General features: G+C 41.6%; 1 protein-coding gene across 4 annotated transcripts in view; it reads right to left on the reverse strand.

The window, feature by feature from the left end:
* Positions 1 to 26,931, reverse strand: part of MCC (MCC regulator of WNT signaling pathway) — a 202,014-nt gene that overhangs the window by 82,082 nt on the left and 93,001 nt on the right. Inside the window, exon 1 of one of the 4 annotated variants that reach the window (XM_082784235.1) lies at positions 20,372 to 20,717. The exons of 2 other annotated variants lie outside the window; for them this stretch is intronic. Coding sequence is in view for 1 of the 2 variants with exons in the window: in XM_082784234.1 (XP_082640360.1) it covers positions 19,864 to 19,869 (6 nt within the window). In the remaining variant the exon portion in view is untranslated. One more of the 4 variants, XM_082784234.1, reaches the window with a different exon arrangement.

Genomic DNA, 26,931 nt, shown 5'->3' on the forward strand with positions numbered 1-26,931 from the left:
CTCTGTCCCTCTCCAGTTTGCAAGGACCACCCAGAGGTGGCAAGCTTATCATCCTCCTCTCAGGGAAGAAAGAATTAGAAAACTAATCCCTAGAAGGCACCCCACTCAATCCTCCGCATTTAGCACTATGGTGGCCCACATTCTAGTGCTGGATACAACAAATGTCACAGGTGGGGTGTAAGTGAATTTACATCAACTTGTCTTCCAGCAGCCCCACCTTTTTTTGTATCACATTACCTTGCTTGTTCACCTTCGGTCTTTTCTGAGAACAATCTGGATCTTTTGAAGTAGAGACTGCCACTTGAGAGCCACTCAAAAATAAGTATTACTTATTGTGCTAATTTAGTAATAAATAAATAAATAAGCACCCCATAGTTCTCACAATCTTTCCAAAACTTCTCAACCAGCAGATAATTTCTGATTTCCCAAGGTAGGGCCGTGGACTTGCAACAGAGCTGTATTTACAGTGACACATGGATCCTCACCTCAACAATGGCCCACATGATCTGCTGTCACCACAAATTTAGAGAGAGAAAATTTGTCACACCAGGTCAAATCACTGATCCACCAAATGCAATACTCCTCTTCTGCCATAAGCCAAAGTTTGATGCTGCAGTAAGAACAAAATCCAAAGAAAACAAAATGCCAAACCCATCAGCTAAACACCCTGTAACATACTTTTTCAATTGTTCGCAGAGAGAAAGCTTCTTTCCAACTTTTCTTAATCACCTCATGCACTGAAGTGCTTTATCAGAACGCCCATCATGTAGCTTCGAACTACAGCTCTAAAGCAATTCCTCTTAAACCTGGCTCAACAGGCTAAACAGAGCCCCCAGCTGCGGCAGTAAAATTCCCTGGATGAGCAAGTGCTTGTTTAGCAAAATACACAGCGTTCAGTTCTTAACTACCTCATTGTTGAGAGGTTATCGGCACCTCTGGAACGTCTGCATCGCCCTCCCTGCTGCTTTCATCCCAGGCCATGGCCTTTCCTTCCTCACGGGACCTGTGGTGGCAATTCTTCCCACAACTGCACCTGCAGTTCCCCCAGTTACACATTCTCCAGGGTGGCAGAGTTAGTTGGTGATCACCCAGATTGCAAGACAGCAGTGTTTTGGTTTTTTGTTTTTTGTTTTTTTTTTTTTTTTGTTTTTAATTATTATTTTATTTTTGGAAAAATAGCATACTATAAACAACACTCAACTTGTATACTGTTTACCAAGTATTGTCCACCTTTCATTTTAGGAACATGGGCCCGTGGGGGACCCATGCTGGAGCAGTTTGTTCCTGGGGGATGGATGGATGGATGGACCCCGTGGGACGGAGCCGTGTGGGAGCAGTGCTTGAAGAGCTTTGGGAAAAGCAGTTCGGGAAGGACGGCATCCCGTGGGAGGGACCCCATGGGGAGCAGGGGCAGGGAGTGCCGCAGCCCCCATTCCCTGTTCCCCTGCGCTGCTCAGGGGGAGGAGGTGGAAGAGGGTGGAAGGTGTTTATTTGTTTTGTTTTGTTTAGTTTCTCACTGCTCTAGCTTGTTAGATAAATAAAATTTATTGCCTATTACTCCCTACTCTGAGTCTGTTTTGCCCATCAAGATAACTGTTGAGTGTTCTCCCTGTCCTTATCTCAGCCATCGATCCCTTTTCACCTTTTTTTCTCCCCCTTTCCCTTTGAGGACGGGGAGTGAGAGAGCAGTTGTGGGGGAGCTTGGCTGCCCAGCTGGGTAAAACCACCACATAGTCCAGGTCAGCTCTCAGCAGAAGTGCCATTCCTGTGGTCAGTCGTCATTTTAGGCAGATCTCGGCTCTTTTGCCTTGCAGTCCTTACCAGCCAACCAGTTCAAACCTTGATGCAGAATTAACTTTTTCAAACTTAATGCAAAAATCCTCAGGCAGGAAAATTACCTGTACTACTAGAACTCCAGTTTCTGCAGGAAGCTACCCCAATTTTCCTCTAGATACACACAATAAACCTTTGTAAAAAGTGATATTTGAGTACTTCATGCATAAATAACATCCAGCACATTTCAGCATTTCTAGACTTCTCCAGTGCTGCATCTTTCAGCATCTCCTCTTTCTTATTACCAGGTTAATACACAAGGGAAAAGCCAACTGACTTTACTGAAAGCTTTGCTATTAGGTGGGTAACTGGGTGAGACTTCTTGTTACATCCTGTTGCATTTTGTATTGCACTGGATGTTATTAGTGAAACCACAATTTTAACAAATTGGATATACAATAGCTACTGTTACAAATACAGCCCTGATGACACTCTATGATCATCTATGGCTTTTAGAAATGGGTATGTTACAAAGGGTCAAAATACTACAAGACTCTTAGAGCAGCTTGCCTGCAACAGGAAAAAAATAATCTGTTTGGCTGAGTTCTAGTCAGTCAGTCATTTATTTTTTATTTTTAAAAAATATTTAAAGATGATGATAATTTTCTTGAAGAAAGCATCTTAAAAAACAAAAACAAAAACAAAAGCAAACAAACAAAAAGAAGCACACGTATTATGTTCTAACAAATTTTCTTCTGTCTATCCAAGTAAGTTTTTGATCTCTGTGGTATAACTCTTTTGAAACAGATCTCTTTTTTTTTTTAAGAACTCCAGTTAAAACTATTCTACTTTCTGCAGAAAACAAAACAAAACAAAACAAAAAAAACCACATGGGTAAAAATTTCATTAGTTTAAACCACTGGTGTTTCTGTCAGACCAAAGCAGTGAGTTGAAGGACTGAAAAACAGAATATGGCCTCCAACTCCTTGTACGACTCCAGTTAGTGCTGGTTATTTGCATGTTCCTATCTGGAGCTAACTGTGAGAAAAACTTATGCCAGATTTCTGCATAATGCCCCAAGCTCCTTCTTCATGTCATCTATGCTCACAAAGAAGCAGACAGCACAGAGCATTTATGAACCAGGCTTTCTGAAAGAAATTCAATTACATCCATGTGTTTATCTTTTTGAGTCACTATAATGCTGATACTCAAAGGAATGGAACCCCCACTGCACAAACAACCAAAAAGGTCAAAATAAACAATAATAAATTTTTATTATCAATTGCACTAGCACAGGCAAAGTTGCACAGCTGGCATACCTCAATTTGCTTACTGAATAGGAATTTATGTAAATAGGCTTTGTGGTATTTCAGTAACACCTGGATGCATTATTCCATTCAGAATAAATGTTTTCTTTTGTTGTGCACTACACTAATAATCCAACATGTATCTTTGCCTGTGGTGTTAGCACAGTACCTTGCTCAAGTAGCTTCATATTTTCTCAGCAGTTTATGTTGTACACTCCCCTAAACAGACATGAAAATAGCTGTAAAATCTGTAGGGAACCAAGTCTCTATCGCATGACAAAACTGTAAGAGCTGAGTCAACAGGTGACACTAATTTGTGAAGATATCATCAGAACTAATTCCAAGGGACAAGTAGCCAGTAATGACAAACCTGAAGCTAATCCAATCCCAACAAATGTAATGAGTAGAATTAAGTATGGTTCACAGCTCTGCACAGCTCATGGGTGGGAAAAGGTGTCTAGTAAACCCTAGTACAAGATGAAATCTGTTTCTCATAACCTCTCCAACAATGAGCTCATTTTTGTTCTTTTATTTTGTAAGCTGAGACGCAGCAACTTGACAGATGAGATATATTCTTCCAGCAAGGATGCCTTTTTCTTTTCAATTGACGTCAAAAAAATCCCTTGTTCATCACAAAAAAAAAAATAAAAAAATGCATAAACATTGTTTTAAATTATCTAAGCCATCTTCTAACCAGCTCTATGCCAGACTACCATATATTTTGGTTAAGACTACCATTTTATATCATCTTTTCTCAGAAGAATAAAATTTAAGATTAAAATACTTTTACTGTTTAGCAGACAATTTATCTTCACTGTAACTGGTACACATACACATTTAAAATTTAATTGCAATTAATAATGAAACGTCAGACACTTGCAATTAGCAAAGCCAACAGCTTTAGTAAAACAAAAATTAAGAATAAAAACTGATGTAACATTTTGAGATTTGTTAACATAGTATTGCCACCTTTATGTTCCTGTCTCTACCCAGTCTAAGGCAGGTTCATTCCTTACCCTGGATTCTGAATACCAAATTTGACCTCATATTTCACCCATGCAATTCTATTAAATAATCAGGATTTGCATAGATATTTATGAGTCCTGGGCACAGTTGCAAGGAAAGAGCATATATCCCATGAGATTGTCATTCTCTCCTTGAGTGTAATTTTCTTTGGTTTAAATCATAAAATAGTAACACAAGAAAAAAACAAACAACAACACATACCAAAAAAACACAACCCAAAAAATAACAACAGAAAAAAACATCACTAATTCTCTAAGGAAGTCAGGACAGTAAAGGAAGTTAGCATTTAATAAAATAAATGCATAATAAAATAAATGCATAAAAAAGCATTTAATAAAATAAATTTTATGTTTATATAATACAAATGCATGCAAATATATGTACACATACAAAAAAAGCAGAGGTCACAAGTCAAAATATGTATTTTAAAGGCATTGTACATGTCACACAAACCATTTAACACTTCAAAACGTCTGCATCTTTCATATGACCACTTTCTCTAACGTACACAAAAAAGACTTGCTGTGAACATGGCTCATAAAGAGCTTTCAAGCAGTAACTGGCACAGCCATAAATCTACATAATGTTCAGGATATAAATCTTGTGCTCTCTGCTACCCATATAGGAACATCAGTCTTAAGGAGAACACAATACAGTACCTCCTGATCTGTTTAAAGTAGGGCAAATATTTTACTCATGTTAATTGTCCTGACAGAAAGGGATCAACACTGCATTAATCCATTTAACACATGGCTTATTTTTCACTCGTGTACGCTACATAGGCCCAAATGGTTGCTTGCACCAAAGCTACAGATATTCTGTGTTAATTCTTCATAGGGCAAGTTCCTCACTCATAGAAAGAGCATTCCTATTTGTAGCTTTATACAGCACATGGTGTATATCTCCCTCGTGTAACTTGGTAGAATGAAGGTGGAAGTCCATTTTTTCAGTAGTTCGTGGCTTCAACATTTGTGCAACATAATACTTCATGGTTCATGTGAAGCACTACCTTGGTGCATTATTTTCCTTTTAATTCACATTCTCAAAATTCCTTTCTGTGGGTTCTAAAATCTAGACATACTAGAAGCATTACCTTTAATATCATTCTAGTAACGGAACAGTAGCCACTCCAATCTAAATGAAGAAATGTCAGTTAAAAAAAAAAAAAAAAAAGGCGACATTTCCCCCACCTTTAAGCAGTATCCTGGTTCAAGCAGCAGACTTCAGAAGTGCTGTATCAGGCTAGACCACAGGCTGACAGCCCCGTGTCCTGCCTCTGGGAGCGGTCCTTCACAGAAGCTAAAGCCAAGAGTGAGACCTGGGTACCCAGCTGTAATGCTTCCCTGGTATTGTGTTCCACGTTCACGGGTAACTTCTCCCCTTTTGATCTTCATGCTACTCATGAATTTATAATGCCCTCTCAAAATATATAGCCCTTTTCCCCCCTTATCATCTCAGGCTGACGTGCACTAATGTGTTTAACAGAAGCTGCTCTTTCACTTCTGATCCCTCCTTTTGTCTTTCTTTGGAGAGTTCTGGTTTTACGCTTCTGGTGCTTGATGCACTGCAGCCCTGTGGGACAGCGCGTGGCAGCACAGCTGACATGGCTGACCATTTTCTGCTGTCAGCAACCTAAATCTACACATATATTACATCACTGGCCTCTGCTGTATTAACATTTGGGTTAATCTAGCCCGTACATAAGCAATCCCTGTGTTCTCAAGTATACCCCAGGGTATTTCCATGGTTCTTTGTACTGAGAAGTCCCAGACTGTTCTTTCCTTCCCTCCCCAGCTGACTGTATCAATTGCAGGGAAAAATGTTTGTCTTCAGGAGAGCACAGTGGCAAAGGCATTAGCAGTTCCTCTTTATAAAGTGGATAGCCTCCAACTCAAAGCCCCCACAATGCTTTATCTTAACAAGTGTCCCCATGCACACAAGCAAGCACTGGTTAAAAACACAGGCAGGTGTCTGCAGAAAGGTTTTGTGTATGAGCACCAGTAACAACTCCTAGTGTGTAAGTAAGAACACGAGACATTTCCATGCGTGTGACAGGCACAGAAAGAAGCTACCTGCAGGTAGCAATACTGTGTGTCTTATCAGAGGTGACAACTATCCAAATTATTCATACCTTATACAACTCTGGATAATTGGACTTCATTGTTTCAGACATTAGTGAACCCAACTGCTAACATCATTCATATTTGGACAAATCACAAAATCATAGCATAGAAGGACCTTAAAGATCACCTCGTTCCAACCCCCTGCCATGGGCAGGCACACCTCCCACCAGACCAGGTCGCCCAAAGCCCCATCCAGCCTGGCCTTGAGCTCCTCCAGGGACGGGGCATCCACAGCTTCTCCGGGCAACCCGTTCCAGTGCCTCACCACCCTCTGAGTGAGGAATTTCCTCCTAATGTCTCATCTAGGTGCCACCAGAAATGCGCAGTCCTGGACAAATAGCTCTGTTCTGGATAAACACGGCCATATATACGCTGCATCCCTACGAGTAACATTCCCCTGCTTTGTAACAGAGCCAGCTAGCTGAGGTGAGCATCCCATTAACACAGCTGTGCTGTTTTATTGTGCAAGCTATACTGGATATAGCTGGCTTACTCTGCATATTACCGACTTAACTGCAAGCTGTGGTGTTCACTCAGAAAGGGCAAGGGCACTCGGATGGCTGCACCCCTCCTTGGATGTGCGCTTCCAGCCTGAACCCCCTGCATCCCACCCTGCCTCAGCTACGATTCTCCTCTCCTGGGGCCCAAGACCCAGGACTCTTATCTGCGTCCTTCCTTCCCTTTCTGGGTGGTTTCTTCTCTTCCCTACTCAGCAGTCTTTTCCTGAGTCTTCTCGTCACCGCAGCAGCCTCCTGCCTGCCATGCTCAGCCCGAGCCCTGGAGTACAGCAGCTGCTTCCAGACTGCTCTGCGGTCCCTCTGAGGAAGGAATTAGCCCCTCACTGACCCTCTCTCTCCTGCTGTTACATGCTGATGCAGCTATTTACCTAATTGCAGGGAGCAATTAATATTGTCTCAGTTTGCAAGCACCATTTTTGTCTATTTCTGCTGTAATACTGAGCATGCCAGAGAAGCAGTGCAAGCAGAAGCCTGAAATCTTAAAGACTTCTTCTAGAAATTAAAATTAACAAAGAGGTATTTAAATAAATAAATATATAAATTGTAAAAACTGTGTGGTAAGGATCAGGCTTAAAACACTAAGGACCAAGCCTAAAATATGCTACTGATGGAAAAGAGCGGCAATGTTAAAAAGTACCCCATCATTTCAATTTTTTGAACCTGGTTAAAATTGTAGACTGCTTCATTATCCAATATAGCTGAAATAAACTTAACTGCTAAATCACATGCCTGAGTATTTTGGAACATAGAAAACTTTTTTTTTTCTTTTTTTTTTTTTTTTTGATTCACATTTCTCTGAAGAGACCAGAAACAAACAATTGAGACATCAAAACAAAGTTATACTTGGGGAAAACCAATTAAGCTGATATTAATTCTTCACAAGGATGTTCTTACTCTGCAATAAAATGGTGCACATCCCTTCTCTAACACCACCCCGTACCCCCAAAACATCTTGCTGAGCCCATTACCAAGTTCTCTAAAAGCATTTTTTCTGTTCTTATAACCCACACAAGAAGGCAGTCAGCAACCTTTCTTACATAGCTGTGCCTCAGGTGTCTCATCCGATTCTCTAAAGTTTGTCATTCAATGGACTCAGTGAATTTTACACAAAAATAGTATTAAGAAATAGCTATGCTTGAAACAATTCACTCTTGCTTGAAATACGAGCAGCAATGCTGGCAGTGGGTACCCAGGTAGAAGCAGCACCGATTCAAAGCCAACACTGACCAGCCAAATGCAAACATCTCCCCTCCCAGTCTGCCCCCTGCTTGGCGTAAGGCTCCCCATTGCAGCAGCAGACTGCCACCATCACAGAGTCTTTTACTCTCTCTCTCATCCCACCAGAGGCCCTGCCATTTCCATGTTGGAGGAAACCTCTCTACAGGATCTGGGACTCACAGAGCAAACCCAAGGCATCCCACGACTGATCCCAAAACACACGCTTTAGCTGGTTGCTCCTTTTCCCTACGTGTACCTACGACTATCTGCGTCTCTTTCTTCTAGCCATACATACGTTGAAATTTCTGGTAGGGAAAGACTGGGGAAAAAATGAAAGCAAGCTAAGAGTTTCTTTCTGAAGGCATGCCATGGGATCTCAAATTAATGCTTCAAAAGACACAGCTCAATTTCAGACACTGAGCATCCCTCCAAGTACTCTGTGCAAAGCATCCTTGCAGCCTCAACTGGAAGGTTACAACAGCTACAGACACCACTGTGGATTGGCTCATCTGAGCCACAAAAAGGAGTACCTCCCCACCACCCTAGTTACCCTAACATCACAGTGAGGCAAGTTAAACAGCATGAATCCATATGTCCACTACAACAAAGAGGAAAAATTAAAACTGAATTCTACACAGGAAAAAGGGGGAAGTAAGTCTTTTTTTCCTCTTGCTCTAAGGTCACAGCACCAGACTGTATCTGAAAGTCTGTGTCACTCTAAATAAAAAGCTGCTGATACATACCCTATACTGCTGGAGTAAAAAGGTTTCAACTTCCATTGGAATGCACTTTGAAACAGCTACATCTAAGGTCTGGACTGAGACAGAAAATTTATTATAAACATATTCCAGCAAACTTCCATAGCAGAGAGAAAACAAGCCCCAGTACTACTGTTCCCTCCCCACTTCAAAGACTAGATGATCACAGAAGTGTAACTGCATGTAGAGTGGGGTTTAGTTACCAAGGATATTTAAGTTTAAATAAAATTTTGCATATTCCTAAAATATACCCACATCCAGTCAAATTTAAGTGCAGGTATATGTTGAAGGGAGGCAGGTGGGAGCTGCAGGAGGGGAAGCAATGTTTCCTCAGGTTGTGTCCACCAAGGATTTGAGATTTTCAAATGCACCTTCTCAAATAACTCCAGAAGAGTATTTCTGTAAACGTTATTTGTAGTTCTCTTCAACCTTGTTACTGGGACTTTGCATTTGTCCAGCCTCAAGAGCAGAGAACCACAGAAATTTGTAATCCTCATGTCTGAGCTACGATCGTGCACAGCTCATACACACTCAAAGGAGGCTCCACTGAAGCTCCATTTGTATACTTATTACCAGTCTGAAACAGCTCTGCCTGCACCAGCAGAACTGCACACAGCCTCCTCAAGGTGCTTTGGGTCAAAACTGGATTCAGATTAACCCGGTTAAAACTTCTTCCTGAGGTCAGGTCCAACGATCTGGCAAACAAGAGACTGAGGAATGCAACGTGTGGGATACCACAGGAACCCTTATTTCATCCCCCCTTCCCCCTTTTCCCTACATTTGGATAATAAATGACAGTTTGGGCTGCTGTTAGAAAACAGAGCAGGAACATGTATGCATTGCGGCTAACGCAGCCTTCTCTGAGTCACAATGGTCCAAACACTGCAATGGTGACAGGGTTCATAACACCTATTTTATGTCCCTCCTGCTTAACGCAGTGCCACCCACCAGCCATGCCCTGGAGCTCTCAGTTTCTTTTTGCAGGAGGATGCAGGAACAGCAGCTCACAGCTTTCTTCCCTGGCTGCGCACAAGGAGACTCTCAGCTGCACCACTGACATTCGCTGACCCTGCAGTCACCCCCCTCTTCCCAGAGGTTATGGTGGCAGACTGCACGGACTTGGTCTGTAAACTGTGCTGCGAATTAGACCACCCTGCTCTGAATTAATATACTTCAGTTTCCTGAGATTTAAGTTAGCTGCTTTTCCTGACTAGGGACATTAAGGGTTTTTCTCTTCTAATTAATAGCAAATGTTCCATTACATTACAAAATCAGAAACTAAGACAGAGATCTGGAAAAGAATTCGAGGACAGTATAAACCAGATGGCTCTAGGCAAGAACATTACATTTAAATATAAACATCTTTCTGCACAACTCATGCACATTTTTCCAGTGTTACTGACTTAACAGCTCCAGCATTATCCCACGTCCCAGGACTGTGACTATATACTGCAGGAGATACGACTGCGGCAGAATCACCCGATGGAAAATTAGGTCTCGTTGTACATGCCCAGCTGTGTGACTACCGATGGGCAGACCTGAACTGCCAACAAACTCAGGGAAGCTGTGAGAATCAATTGCTCTGTCTGCTCAGCCCACTCCTCAGCCAGAGGCAGAATGAACACAGATGGGAACGTCCCAGCCCTCTGAAGTCCCAGCAGGCCTTACACACTGTAGCTTAATTTATATTTGAGCTGATTTTGGGTTTCTAATCCCTACACGCAGGCTGGAGCTGTTTCTCCCACCAGCCTGAATCATCCACTTTTAAACTATTATATCCTCCTCCTCTGCACTCCCTGCAGGCCAGGGAGAGATTCCATGCCCAGGGTGACGGAATTACACTATCAGCTGTCAAAGATACAGATTTTTAAATGATCACATGGGCAGAGCTTTTAAGAGAAAGACCTCAATCACCCTTCACTAAGTCTCTCAGATACGTAGATAAACCAAAATAGTGTTGCAGCATCTAACTGGGGCAGATTCCATATTACATTAAAAAAAAAAAACAACAACCAAACAAACAAAAAACCCCCACCCCACCTCCAAAAGCAACAAGACTATTTCACATCTTGGAGGCAAAATCACTTAACCTGATCTTCCAAGTAACATTGACAATAACACTACACCCAGAAACTGCTGCACCCCGTTTAAGGAAGGAGTTGAGGAGCTCATTACAGATAACTTTTCTGAATTAAAGCCTGCAAACACCATACACTATGCATGTTATTCATCCTTGGACTTCCTAGACTAAGTCAGAAAACAAAATTTATAATACTTAGAAATCTTTGAGTGCAAGGTAAAAACACTTTAAAGTATTTATATGGTATTAATACTTAGAAGTGGGTAATGGTATTCCTCTTCACAGACAAGAATAAATGAGATTGGTCTTCTTTTGCAAACATCAGACAGGGAATGGCAGACCTGGCACTAGAAGCCAGGTGTTTCATTTCCCAGACCAGTGCTCTAATCGCTCAACCATCTTGGCCCCCAATGTATTTCATGAATTTACTTTGGCAAGCACAACATAGTGCTAACATTGCCTACTATCTTATTCTACTGCGCATGAATTATGCACTACGGTGTTGATGTAAAAATGGTTAGTTCTTACAAACTGATGAAACTCTGAAGTTAATACACTTTTTTAGTGAAAAGTGAGGTGACATTGCCATTTTTTGGTGACAAATAATGGATTTTTACGTTAGGAAAAGGAGAATGAGCAAGTCTATCTTGCAATAGTAGTTGAGAAAATATATTTAATTCACATAAAATCCCAAATGCACCAGTGATCATAACCGTCCAAAGCAAAAATGAGAATGAAAGAAAAGCTTCTATTGTTTACTACAATGAATATGGAAATTAGTTTTTTTTTTTTTTTCCATTCTAGACCTTAAAATTTGATAACACCTTTTTGGAAATTGTCTGGCAGGTACTGTACTTAAGATATTTTAATCTGTCTGCGCTAAACAGAGAAACAAGACTATATGCAGCCTCTGCGTACCAGAAACAAACAAAAAGTGGCGAAGGCGACGAAGGCAATGAAGCTGGTGAGGGGCCTGGAGAACAAGTCCTACGAGGAGCGGCTGAGGGAGCTGGGCTTGTTCAGCCTGGAGAAGAGGAGGCTCAGGGGTGACCTTATCGCTCTCTACAGGTACCTCAAGGGAGGCTGTAGCGAGGTGGGGGTTGGCCTGTTCTCCCACGTGCCTGGTGACAGGACGAGGGGGAATGGGCTTAAGTTGTGCCAGGGGAGGTTTAGATTGGCTATGAGGAAAAACTTCTTTACCGAAAGGGTTGTGAGGCACTGGAACAGGCTGCCCAGGGAAGTGGTGGAGTCACCATCCCTGGAAGTCTTTAAAAGACGTTTAGATGTAGAGCTTAGGGATATGGTTTAGTGGAGGACTTGTTAGTGTTAGGTCAGAGGTTGGACTCGGTGATCTTGAGGTCTCTTCCAACCCAGACAATTCTGTGATTCTATGTGAAAAAGACTACAGATCATAGCCCTATACCCTAATATACTTTAATGCAGTAGCTATAATGCAGAGGAGAAATTAAAACTAAAATAGAAACAAGATTTATGCAAGTTACATGGAGCACAAGTGTTCAGAACAGAGGATGTAAAAGGGGCTGTATATTATTTATAGTTAAGAAAGCAGAACATCAGAGGGGAACTGAAATAATAGATATAGCTTACGTTAGTTCCAACTTGTTCACGTTTCATGCAAGCCCTGCGGTTGTTTCAGAACACCCTGTTTTCTATTATAAATTAATCATGGTAATGCGCTCTGTTGTCAGACATCATGGAAATACAGGAACAGCTGACAAAAAGAATTCTTATGCTCCTTTTAAAATAAAAGCAAATTAGTTTCTTACAAAGCACCTATCAGTAGATAAAAATATATCCGCCAGTGTATGTAAAACATGTTTGGAAATGTACCTTGGAGTTCAGATGACCTATGAAATTAGAGTTAATTCAGTGTACTTTTATGTAAAGCAAATACTGTGGCACGAGCAGTCTGATAGATCAGCAGTGGTACAGGCTGATGAATCGTACTGAGCCGTAGGAGCTCTCAGGTTGGATGGGAGGTCTCGAGTTCCATCTCCCACTCACTGCAGCGTCACGGTTGACCAGCAGTATTTGTGCAGCTGGGTCTTGAAAACCTCCTCAGATGAAGACTGAACAAACTCCAAGAAACCAGCTTGCCTGCTCAACTGCCCTCACACAGAAAAATTTCCATATATTCAGTTATGTCCCATTTCAGTTTATGTCTATGCTCCCTCTCAGCAAGAACCTGATTCCAGCTTCACAACAAGCCCCTGAGGCCACGGGGGCTTCTGCTACACCAGCCTGAAGCCATTCTCTCCCAGGGCAAGCGCTCCAGCCCCTGATCATCTTGACAGCCCTCCACTGGGCCCACTCATCTCTGTTGTGCTGAGAGGCTCCAAGCTGGACATACAGCCACAACAGGCATAGCAAGTAACAGGCGTACAGTACAAGGCACGATGAATTTAAAAACATTGGCTTTTTATTTATTAGCTAAACAGCTTCACCAATAATGCCTTGACGACAGAAAAAGGGAAAAAACACAAAACAAACAAACAAACAAACAAAACAACAAAACTGAAGTAGTCCTGAAAAAGTTTTCCCAAGTACCTTGACACAAATGGAACAAGACTACAGTAGGAAGTGGCTTCACTTCCATTCTGCCACCGCTGCTTTATTACAGCAACAACAAACCAAACAAACAGAGAAGCCCTAGATTTTGCAGCCACAGTAGGTAAAATACATTCAATTTTACTAGAAATTATGTCAGTGTCTCATGAATACTTCATTTCAAATGTGATTAACTTATTCTTGCACAAAAACAGTGCCACAATACAGGAAACAAACAAGATACTAAGCTGTGCAGCGGTATTAAATGACCAGTCCCCATCTCATTTAACTTATGCAACATTTATAAAAGGGGACTAACAATGAACTAATGACATCTGCAAATAAGAGTAAACTGGGTGGTGCTGGAAACATCAGTTTGATGAGGAACAATACAGACGATTTAGAAAGATGGTTTGGAAATCAAGATTAATTTGGAAAAAGGCCAGGTAATATAAAATGGAAGAATACAAGACAAAGGGTAAGTTAGCATATAGGAGCATCCTGAAAGAAGCACGGAGAAGTGAAGGAAGTGAGAAGTAAAGAAGCAGGAAAAAGAAGTGCACCTTGCGCAGTTTATGGGAGGGATCCTGTTAGCGACTGAAGAAGGTGACACCTCTTGTTTGTGCAGCTCAGGTAAGAAGCCCTCTGGAATAATCCATCCACTCCTGCAAAACTCAATACTAAGCCAAGACTGATGTAGTAAGGGAAATTCAGAAAACAACAACAACAAACCAATGAAAATCATAAAGCCAATGATTGCTTTGTGTGTCTGCCTACCTGCCCATCACAACAGGATGTGTACATCTGTGAGGCACATGTGAGGCTGAGGTGTGTAATCTGGGTAAATGACAGTGAACACAGGCAGCTAATTCCAGGGTAGGCACCCAATGAGGAAATGCATTTTGGCCCACAAGGACTCAGATGGGGAAGAGTAAGAAAGGAATGTGTACTGTGACTTTTTTCTGACTGTAAGATTTCTATTCTGCTTGAACAATCTCTGGAGACATTTTTGAATTTCCATTATTTGAATTTCCATTCCGAAAAACATGTTGAAAAGATGGAAAATGTTCTAAAACATACTGTAAAGAGTAATCCTGCACAGGCAGGGAAATCATCATTGAGGCCTTTCGCCACAGCCAGTGTTGTACATTTCTAGGGTATTGTACTGGGTCTGGTAAAACCACCACAGGTATCTTATAAAACTGGCCCTGCATTTAATCCTCCAGATCTCTTATATTCAGAACTTATATATATATATTATATATATATAATAGCTTATATATATATTATATAATAGCTTATATATATATATATATATATATATAAGAAAAAAAAAAAAAAGAAAAGAACATATATATATATATATATATATATATATATATATATATAAAGAAAAAAAGAAAAGCCCAAGAGAAAATGAAGGTATGGAATTATTTTTATCTAAATCCTTAAAAAACAACAACAAACAACTTATAACTAAAACAATCTCTCTTGTGACTTAACAGCACAACTAGATTTGTACCAAAAGATCATTGTTACTGTACTATGACCTCTCATGCATACACTAATTACTTCTCTTAAAAAAGACATCCCGTAAACACAAAACTATTGTGTCTGAGTTCTTTAGAACAGTCATATTTGTCTTAAATGAGTAATGCTGCAAGAAAGCATGTAAACCCATTCACCCGAAAGCCAGGTCTAGTTTTGATTGGCATTCTTCTGATTTTGCCTTAGGTTGATGTTACTTCTGGCTTGTCACAGAAGATACCCTGAAAATGCATGCCCTTCTGATTCCTTCCCCCACGGTGCTGGGGGCCAGCAAGCAAGTGATGACCCTCAGCCGCCAGAGGGTCAACCCACCACTGTGCTCAACTGCATGCAGCAATCCCATGTGTTCCCAGGTGAAAGAATCCATACCATTTACAGCATCTTCATCCTCTCTCTTCTTACAAACCACTCTAAAGGCTAAATTCAGTTCAATGAATGATTAAAACAAGAATGGCAAAGAAGGCAGATGAATTAGTAAACAGCAGGAAGCAAGTCTAGCAATATATACTTTTTTAACTCTACCTAAATAAACTTAAGATTTGGAGAGATGTGCTAAGAAGCTTGTTAAAATGAACTTTCCAAAACATGAGATGTTATATAACTCACTGAAATACAGGAAAATGCTCTGTGCCAGCAGAAGAGACTTCTACAATTGCCTAAAAATAGCTTTAAAAAAACGAGGGAGTTCACTTCTAAATGAGTGATTCTGACTTTGCTGCTTTCATGCTGGCTGTAATCCAGCTCAGCAAGAATGAGGTCTGCCTCTGCAGGTCTGACTAATGCACAACTAATTTCAGAGAGAAGCAACTTGGAAAATCATCAAATACCAATCTGTTCCTTATTCTGCAACGGCCAGAACACAAAATGACTTACGGGTATAGCACATAGGGGTCATGTCCACTGCAGCTTTTCAGAGCTCATATGAAATGAGTTCTACCATAGCCAAAAGGTTCCTTCTGTTGGAGAAAAAAGGGGCCACGGCCATAAAGCTTCTTTCAGATCCTTATAATTAAACCTCTGCTCTTACAGAAGCTCTAACAGAAGAAACAACCGGACAAAAAATGGTAGCAAAGCTAGCTGTGAAATCAGAGAGAAAGCCAAGCAAACACTGTTTAGGAAACTAGCCCAGGAGATTCTATGACCAAGAACTGTGGCTCTCAGTCAGGAGCATGGAACAGTCAAGAAGCCCCAACACAACGATGCAGGGGAGAAATGCTGCCTCCATCATCAGAGAAACCCTTCTGAAAGGCTTCTTCAGAGGCTCTCTCAGCGGAGGCACTTCAAGGACATGAGCATTTTCACTGTCCTGCTGACTGTCCTTCTTGAGTCACAAGGAATCTCACTGGGTCACAGATTAACCCGAGTTCCTTGTTATCACCTTCCCTTCGGTGTGTACCTGTGCCTCACGTAATCCCACTGGTCTATCCTGCTATTTTCTGCCCGCACTGGGTTTGGAGTTGCCGACACACCTCACTGTGCTACTTTGTGCCTTCTCTTTACACTGGTTCACGTCACTAGTCAGGAATCTATCAGCAATCTCTCTCTTTGCCTGATTTCCACTGGAGTGGGAAAAACCCATCATTTGGCCACACTCAATGGGTTAATTCTGCTTGTTTCAGAACGAGATTCCTCCTGAAGCTTGCCACTTGTTCCTCCCCAGCACACTTCTCTGCTGTTAAATACCTGCTTTGTGCTTTGGTCATCTTGACTGTTGCCACATCCCCCTAGGACATCTAAAACATCACGGAATAACACTGTTGTCTTCATATCTTACCATGCACCACCACTCAGCTTAAAACATCTCCATTGTTGCTGTGGTAATTTTTTGATTCTGTCTTCACAGGTGTTTTATTCAGGTGCTCCATGGGGAATGGCTTGCTTTTTCCTCTTTTCAATTACTGAATGCACCTCCAGAAGAGAAAAAATGTTGTTGCTTATATGCAGGACTGTGACAGACTTCCCCCAATTTAATTCTGGAACTTCATGGTGTAAAAGTAAGCATAGCCTACCCGTATTTTGTAAAGCAGAATGGTGGCCCCTGTGAGAAACGAGCCAGCGGGCTCCTAGGCTGTGATCTCATGCTCCTGGCCTCTGGATGCTTACGCTGCCCCGAGCATCCAGTCTATAGGGAGGTGAAATTTCATCTCGTCTCCCAGTGAGAGACTGTGTGAACAACTGGGTTAAGGGAGTTCATGGAAGACAGATCATGCGAGCAAGCCAGGGTCTCAAGATGTGCATGGCTGCTACTCCAGTCAGACAAGAGTCCCGGAGACAGCTGGAAAATACTCAGTGAGTGCAAAGACGGAAGCAGAAGAATGCACAAGAGGAAGGGCCGTGGACATGGCTGAAGTGTTAGATCACACATGCTAGCTCGCATTGTTCACCGTCTATAGCGTTACACAATGACAAAGGGAAAGGAGTGCTCTATTAGCAACAATAGTGTGTGCATTTGGGCTGGAAATGGAGGATTTGCCACACTGAATTAAAAAAGCAACCTGTCTGAGGTGCTGTCTTTAATATCAGCTAAAATTCTGCATTTCAGAGGAAGTAAGGACAACACAGTCAATGAAATGCTCTGCATGGAGGATTAAAATTGTTCCTTATTCCCTGCTGTATTTGGGCTGAGGTAATCTGAAACACATCATCTTCTAATAGTGAGCAGGACTGGTCAATGTACTGTTAAAAATAAGAACACCTGAGTCCTGTCTATACAGGAGCTGCCCTTGTGACAGCAATGAACGAAGTCAATAATGGGTTTGAACTTCTGTCACTGCTGATGCACAGTGGAGAACAGACTTAATAGTAAAATGATAAATGGGCAACGTGACATCTCCAGAGCAGCAGAAGTGCTGTACTCACCATGCCTCTCATTTTTGCTCAAAGTTGGGAAAGACATTCCACTAACAGGAAGAAAAGGAACAGAGCAAAAAGATGGGGAGTTTGGTTAAAACCAGGCATGGTTTTCATACTACATGTGTTGTGAAGTTTTAGTGTATAGTGATTCATATAGGATGGGTACAGTGCTAACATAAGGCAGCCCAACCACCTCCAAAAGCTAAAAGAAGCGGAAAAAAGAGAACAAATAAAACATGTCAGACAGTTTGAAAGGACTGCACAAACAAAGCAGTACGCTAGGTATAAGAAAAGAACCATTTTCAGTGTTGCTTAGATGATGTCAGAGAAATATACAGTGAAAGGGGAAGGCTGCTATACGTCTTTCTCATATCATACTTGTTGAAAGGCCTTCAAATTCGAGAACCAGGCCGGAAAAAAAGATTTTATTTATGATTATTATTTTTTAAAATATGGGTACCTTTGTTAAAGAAGGATTAGATTTCCCAAGAGCATGTTTTTGAGCACAGCTCCCCCCCAGATTCCTCAGCAACAGGAAAGGAGCTATGCCAAAGGGAAGTAAATGGAGAAGAGGATCCTGCACTGCAAATCCTTTCTGCCTTGCCTGAGCCTCCCAAAGCAACTGACAGCTACTTAGCAAAGCAGAGGTCCTGTCTGAATCATTCTGCAGAAGGGCTGCCCAACTCAGTGAAAAATGAAGTTTACAAGGCATGCTGGATCTAGCACAGAGACATTACCCCTAACACACAGATGGAAGGAGAGGGTGCAATGAACCCTCTTTTCTACCTTCTTTATTCTACACTTGTTAGCAAAACCTGCTGTTCTAGCACATCACGTACCATCCCCACCCCCTTCCTACTCCTGCTCCAATTCTCATGAGCTCTGTGGCTGTCATGTCTGCACTGAGATAGAGAGGGTTCAAGTAGAGAGGCTTCCAGGAGTCTTGAAAACTTTCTAACCATTCTTCAATGCAGCCTTTCTTGTAATGTGTAAATAAAGCAAATGCACTACAGACTACTGGAGCTCACCTCTACTACCCAGCTCAAGAACTAAATGCCGAGGTTTGCTTTGTCTTCTAATAAAAGAATCTAACGTATACAAACAGTGTGGAAGCAGGTTAAAGTTTTAACAACAGTTTGTACATGTTAGTTGAGATTAAAAGCAGACTGCTTACTGAAAAGAAAAATCTATGTTTTTATCAGAAGCCTTTATTACCGTTATCTGCTGCAACAGACCACTACGCATAGACCCTGCCAGGCACCGAAAATACCTATACAGCCTGGTCCAGAAAAGCTTATACTCTAGATAAGAACGTGAAGAAATTAAGCTTCCTCCAAATCCAATGCACTCAGAGGTGTTGTCTAAATGCTAATGGTTACTGCAATTAGGTATGGTCTCTTATTTATTTGTCTCCAGCTCTTCTGTAGTACTGCCAGGTAGGTTCACATCAAAATGCCATTTACAAGCAATCTGTACTTGGCATTACAATAAAAGCAGTGATGTGAATTAAAAGGTCTGATAATTGAAAACAGGCCTGTTCTTGCCACTGACCTCTGCTGTGTCTCAATTTAGCAATACACCTATAACACTGATCAAAATCTAATGGTATAAACTTTTTATATTCAGGTAAAATTAAGCCATTTTAAAATGCTGTCAACACCACATTTACTTCAAATGGTACTGTAACACAGTGCAGACAGACTTTGTTACACGGTTACTTGCAAGAAATTGGCATTCTAGAGGAATTCAGGATCCTGTACCTCCTTCAACTACAAAAATGCAGCAAATTTTTTTCTCAATGTTTTATATAAAATTAGCTTACTATTGTTCCCATTTTATTGTTTATTTATTATTCTCTTTAGTTTTCAGGATGGAGGTGACTGAAAGCTACAGAAAAGCCTCCAGTTCAAAGGAAGGAACAGATTTGCTATGAGGTGAGGTTTTGTTTGGTTTACTCTTTTGAGAGCAAAAAGTTCCCTCGTACACACTCTTGTGTAAATCACTTGAGTGATTTAACCATCTCAGTAAGTCAAAGTTCTTTCTCACTTCCCAGGTTCCCACGGTCAGCTCAGCCACGTTAACTCCTCTCACCTGCATGTCCAACACGGGATCTCCTTCACTTCTTTAGCTGCAGCTCCCACGTCCAACATCACACAGCTCTGAAATCCTTACATCCAGGCCACTCAAATCACCACCCAGCGCCGCCAGCAGCGCTAAAACTTCCTCTCCGCGTTCCCTACGCTGCTGACCTCTGGAACAGGAGCGGGCAAACACGGCCGAGACAAAGCACAGGCGCTTTACGAGCCCGCTCCGTGTCCCGCGGCGCTGCGGGACCAGCCCGGCGCAGAGGCGGCCGCCCTCCCGCTGCCTCCCTCGCCTCTCCGGGGCGGCACGGACGGACGGACAGACGGATGGGCAGGCGCCAGGACGGACGGACGGGCACCCCCCCGTACGGGCTCCGCGGCCTCGTCCCCGGCTGCCGCTCGGCCCCGCCGAGGGCACGTCCCGGGACCTGGCGCCCCGCCGACACCGCCCGCAGCCCGGCGCTGCCTAATTTCGGGAATTTCTCTTTTCCTGTTTCTGCGCGAGGGCTCCTTACCCACACCAACAGGAAACCTTGCGGCAACCGGCCTCCTCCCTCGTGCTCACAAACACTGGTGCTGACTGCCTGGGAAGCGAAAACAAACGCATCCTGAGTTCAAAGGCATTTCTGCATTCCAGCTGCCTCTCCGACAATGCCGTGTGACGGGGCAGCCGATTTCTTCCCAGCCGCGAAGCAGCAGGCTGCACTTACAGCACCGCGCCGCAGGCACAGCCGACAGAGCTTCGGCATCTGTTTCTGGAGAGCCGTGCCCTTACCTTAACGCACTGCCTACTTGTCCCGTGAGCAGTGAGCACGGCATCTTGTGCCCAACAAACTCCGCAGCTGTTTAATCAGTCCCGGTTAATGAGCATCAGCTCCTTTCACACCGTCAGTACCTGCAGTATAGGAAGGCTTCTGCCTTCCCTCCCTCCCAGCTGAGTCACCCTCCCTGCTCTCCGGTGATCGTATGACAGCTGGACATCTCCGCCGAGACCGATCTCACATCAGCAAGAGCTTTCAGGACGACCCAAACCACATCTCAGTGGTACTTCGCAGACCTCCTCTGGAAGCTGGAGTGTTGCCCTTGCTTATCGCACTTCCAGCTTGGCAAAAGGCTTATTTTCAGGTACTCACATTTGTAGTAAATGCCCAAGAACCAAACCTACGATAATAAACATGCACGTATAACACAGGCCAAAAGCAGTCTACACCTCACAAAAGTCACAGGTTATAAACAGGTTATAAACGTATATCCATCTATTTTCGTAGTACTAAATAGCACTTTGACAAAATAATACTATGCTATTTAATAAAGCAAATTCAATCATGATTGTATCAACCAAGGGGCATCCAACACATGCTAAGAAGTGCAAAAGCACACAGGAAGACGTCCTGTTTTTTTCTATAAAGTATATTGATCTCTTAAAAGTTATACCTATTAATAGATATCATTAATAAAAAATAAATAAAAATAAAACATGACAAATACAAGATGTATGCTGATACCAAAGCTCAGCAAAAGACCAGTAGAATATCATTATCAATACTCAGCCCACAAACACAATCACTCTAAAATCTATTCCAAATAAAATTCTGGGTTCCAGACCCTGACAACTAAACCATCTGCAGGATGTTGCGATGTAGACTGTTGTGTTACTGTCTGCACATGATGCTTTCTGTTAGAAAATGCTCGTGCTGCTTGTTGCTTCTGCCTGCAACCCTTCCTACAAAGGCAAGTATCTCCTGCTCAGACTAATATTTTTGTCTCTTTCCCTATGGATTAGTACAAAAGCTTTCTTCTTCCTAAGTGCTTTCTTATGGAAGGAAGCTACTCTAGGAAAGTCAATCATTTACAAGAGAATGCCCATCTCTTGCATAAATCCTCTTGGAAAAACTGTGTTAATTGGCAACACTTGGCTAGATGATAAATTTGATTAAGTTTGGTTTGCAGATGAATGACAAATTTCAGTTGAGAGCTACTTTACTCACAACTGTATTCCCTAAGTTCATACACTTACGGCTATGGATTTAAACCCTGGAATGTATGAATACTTTTCTGTAGATACAAGTTCCTTTTATAAGCAAGTAAACTGGGAGTTAGTTTGAATATGGTAAAGAAAATTAAATTTTGTTCATTCCTTTAAGACTACAAGCATATGAAAAAATGAATTATTTAACAACTCTCTCACAAAAAATGTCTGTTAGTTATCTTGAGTGACATGGAGCTTCCATGGACATACTGTTTTCAGAGCTCTTGCCCTCAGCTCCCCAGAGAATGGAAATCACAGGTTTAACTCCAAGTCACTGTCTCCATATACATTCTGCAACAGTCCTGCCTTGCAAGATTGTGGCATTACATGATTATTATTATGATTACTTCTAACACATACAATGCTATCCACATAGTCCTTCTGCTGTTCTACTAGGGCAATATTAAGGGCACAGATATCTCTGCATAATTTTGCTGTAATTGCTCTGTTTGAGGCTATTTCAGCCTCTGCTTCTGCCCCAAGTGCCGTACCCACCGCTGAGCTGTGCGCTTGTGGTTCACGTGAAGCTGCGTTTCCCATTCCATTCCTCATAATGGATAACAGCATGCCTCTCCAACCCCAGGGAGCTGCCCCGGGTTCATCAGCAAATTGTGATGTTTTTTAAAAGAAAGGTGGTTTAGATGATGTGCAAGTTCTCAGGATTTATTTACTTCAGACACTTACATGTTCAAAAGCCTCCTTTTTTATTTATTTTTTCTTTCTGTGCCTTTTGTGCTGAAAGTAAATAACAAACTAACTGAAAACAGCTGAATAAAGTTGCTTAAATTGCCTCTTGGTTACTTGGTTACTCAAGTGAAAAACTCTGATATCTTCATATTTAAGTGTACCCTCAAAGACTCAAGGTTCTGATCAGCATCTTGACATCATCAAAGCACTTTAATAAAACCGCTTTTAAAGAATTACACCAGAGGCTGGTGCTTCTGGTGGTAGCCTACACCACCAGAAGCAACAAGTTCCTTTACTATTAAAAAGAGCTTGTGAAGGAAAATGGTAAAAACCTCACGTTTATTGTACAACATAACAGCAAAAGTAAATGAGCACACAAGTGTGGGGGTTATGGCAGACGAGCCTCTGAAGCACAGTTGGAAAATACTTGATAGAAGACACAGCCAGGCATCCTGCCAGCCAGTAATGATAACCCTAAAAGCTGTAAGTAGCTATAACCACCTCCCCACTCACCCAAAATATATCTGTTTACAGCTAACAAATATGTAAAATAGTAATGCTAGAGTAATCCCTGGGCACCTTGAAGAAATGGTAACCTCAAAAATAAATGATGTAGCAATTTATTTATTTTTTACTATTTTCAGACTTCAAAACTTCTCCCTGTTCTTCTAAAGGCAAACTGGATTTTAAAGAGTGTGGGTTTTTTTTTTTAATCATTACTTTTTACATCTGTATTTTTGTTTCAGAGAAACTAAATCAATATGCAGCCAAACCACAGCAAATATCCATCCAAACCATATAAGCAAAACCAGTGAGGGGTGTCAGAGAAAAATACAGCATACGCAACAGCTCAACAGCTCTATACACAATTTTTCCTTTGGATCAGCTGCAACATATTCCTCAGACAATAATAAAAAAGATGTGGCGTTGTACCAAAAGCCTGTGTTATGCCGGGTGCTCTGATACATTACAACACCTAGCAGCTTCATCTGACCTATTTATGCTCCCGCTTTTAATGGCATAGCTGATTCCAGAGAAGAGCTATGCAGACCATCTGTCGGAAAGACGTTTAAAAATGTTTGGATCACATCAAAGATAACACTGAGTTCAGTATTTATACATTTTTCCATTAAAAATAAGCCTCCTTAATAACTTTCTAATGAACTCTGTTGAGTAAAATTTATATACCATCTCAAATGAAGTATTTGTTTGACTGAGGAAAACACTCAGACTTAACATCCTATCCCAGTCCCTGCAAAGAAAGAAGTCTACAGTACAGTTGTCAGCATACTAACTAATATTACACGACAATCACTCTACCCACATCTACTTTACCTGTTTTTGTGAATCTACTTGAATTGCATCAAATAAAAATAAGTACCTTAAGACAGATAAATTGAGTCAGGGCGCTAAGAGCTTGGAGTGGTGCTGACTCAGACCTTATTAAAATGTGGGCAGTGCTCTGACACGCATTCCAATCCTGTCCTGCTTTGAAAATCACGCCTTCCCGTCCCTTCCTCACAAAGCAATGTGCCTGGCGAAACAACTATTTCCAGGAAGCAGTGAACTCAAGGCGTGGAGAGCGTTACATCTCACAAATACAGCAGACAGCATTGCAGTAACACTAACCAGGCATGCTAAATATGACCACAGATTCCATCTGCAGAACTAAAAATTAACTCATATTCACATAGGCTAAAAAAAAAACAAATCAACTTCTTCAATAATTAATGTGTTCCTTTGTATACCTACATTTAATTAATAGCTTACATATATTCCATGCATACAAACTGTCTGAAACCTAGTCTTAACTTTCTCTCACTAATTCTCATACAAACAAGGTTAGTATTCCACTACTCGGCCCGTCAGATTTAGCCTAAAGTTGCATGCACAGCAAAATCCATGCCTGTAACCAGCGCATGTGAGAACAAAGGGAGAGCTGAGGATTTACCGGCACAAGTACAGGGCTGCTTACACACATCTCAACCACTGAGAAAAGCATTATTTTCAAGGATTCCAAATACACCTGGTTGAAGCTATCTTTTGGCCAATTCTGACCTGTTCTCTGAACACCCAGCAATGGAGTCAGACTAGATGTTCATTTGAACATAGCCAATGTCATACAAAAAGCTTCCAAGCAGCAACAGTTTACTGGAAGTTGGCCAATCTGTTTTGTTGCTAGTTTCGTGTTACTTCAGCTTTAAGCCCGTCAATCAAACATGCATGATAATTTGGGCAAGTAGGCTTTTTATTTTTCTCTTTCTCCTTTCCTTCTGAAGGGGCTGAGGGGACACTTAATAAAGTAACTCTGCCCATTGATAAAGCTCATGCAATTGAGCATCAGTGTCAGCTCCTCACCTACATGAAAAGAGCTTCTACTACGTAAACGCAGATGTCAAGCACTCGTGCAAAGCCCCAAAGTAGTGCAAATTCTGGAAAGCTTTAAGTGGAAGCAAATATTGTACACCCCATTCCCAAGTCCTATCCATTCATAATTACTTAAACTGGTTCTACATCTTGTTCGGACAATGGGTGAAGACAAGTTAAAAGCATTATTCATCCTGAAATGGCAGTTCAAAAATCTGATCAATGTCTAAGCTAGCAATTTCTGCATAGTTAATTCTTCTGCGAAACACATATAAATGACATAAACAGAACAGACATGCTTCTCCTGCAAATTGAACAGAAACTTCGATTTCTGACATTTTTGTTGATTAGAGACAAAACATTTAATTTCAAGGAAGCAATATTTTCCTTCCTTAACAAATTCCTAGTATTAACAAATGGAATTATATTGACATGTTCCAATAAAATATCACCATCTTCAAGTAATTACACAGAATTAGTTGCATTACATATATACAAAGGTATCTAGTTAAATGCGTGTGAAAAATCTCAATACATTCCTATTCCAGGATCTATGGGCAAAATTCTGTCATTACATACTCTCAGCAAAGCCTGTCTATGACTGATATACCCTCAGTGCATTGCCTGGAAAAAAACATCTGCAGTAAGACTTAAGGTGGAAGTGAAAACCAGAGAAATCTAGCAACTCATGCAGTATGTTGCATATTACAATTCTATGCATAGATTTATGATTACAATCCAAATCTGGTTTAAATTGAGTGTGTCTTTCTACTACACCTGTTTCTCAACCTATCAAAGTGAAGCACAACCTCAGTTTACAACAGGTTCAACTGATTTAGCTTAAGTTAGTCAAGAACAGCTGAATTTGTAATTCAGAATTTTGTAATTTTCAGTCTCCTCTCTCCCCCCAGATTAAAAAATACATACTTGCATGACATGGAGCTAAGTTTCATTTTGCTTGCCACACTGACCTGTGTGAAAGCTCTTTACGCCCTGGAAAACAGGCAGCTCTACTATACTGTGAGCCACTCAAGGATGCAAGCTGATTTGGGTGTGCCAGTGATAAACAAGTATGGACAGTGATTGCATGGAATAACTGGTTGCTTTAGAGTCACAGAATTTAAAACCAGAAGAAATTGTGATGATCTAATCTGACCTCCTGCATAACACAAACTAGGTAACCCCACCTAGCAATTAGTTGCCTTTGTGACAAGTTTGATACGGTAACTCATCAACACTGGTTTTGCCAGATCCATTTTGAAACATTCACCTACAATACTAATTCAAAGCATGCTGCATCAGGTAGGCTCTGCACCTCCCAAGCACACTTCTCAGAGAGTGGAGCGACATCCTCTTCCAGATCCAGACACTATTGCCACACACTCTACCAGCCCACAGCTGTGCTGACAGAGCAGTCCCCTGTTAAACTGCTCAGTGCAGCCGAATTAGCTCCCTCTCCAGCAGAGCAGATGTCTGTCTGCTGCCCCGTGAAGTGCAGGTACCCAGTGTAACACCGGGGCATTAGCAGGGTGTTTCCGGACAGGATAATGGCAATAGTTGCAACCGTAACGCCAGCAGCTCTCTCTGCCTGCGTCAGGAAGGACAAAGGGTGCTGCTCCACAGTCACAATTTGTACCCTGTGTCCCCGTGGATGATCCAAAGCAGCTCTCCAGCATGGCTGTTTTTCCAACAGCCTTCTCAGGCCGAGGTGTTCAAAGCTCCAACACCTAAGTGAAAGAACCCAAGACCAGCGTTCATGCAACTTCTGATTGTTTTTGACATAGGTAAATAAATTATTCAGATACACGAGCAGACACCTACCTTTTCAACACAAACATTTTAGTAAGACTTATGTTGCAGATATATTTTGTAGGTATAAACATATTGTTTGTGTCACAGAGACAAAAAAAAAATTGGCTTGACAAGAACAAATTATTTCAAATGTTCATGTTCTTCATCAAATTAGGTTCCGTACATACCTAATCTCTGCCC

Source organism: Aythya marila (assembly GCF_965140915.1).
Source record: "Aythya marila genome assembly, chromosome: Z".
Taxonomy (NCBI): Eukaryota; Metazoa; Chordata; class Aves; order Anseriformes; family Anatidae; genus Aythya; species Aythya marila.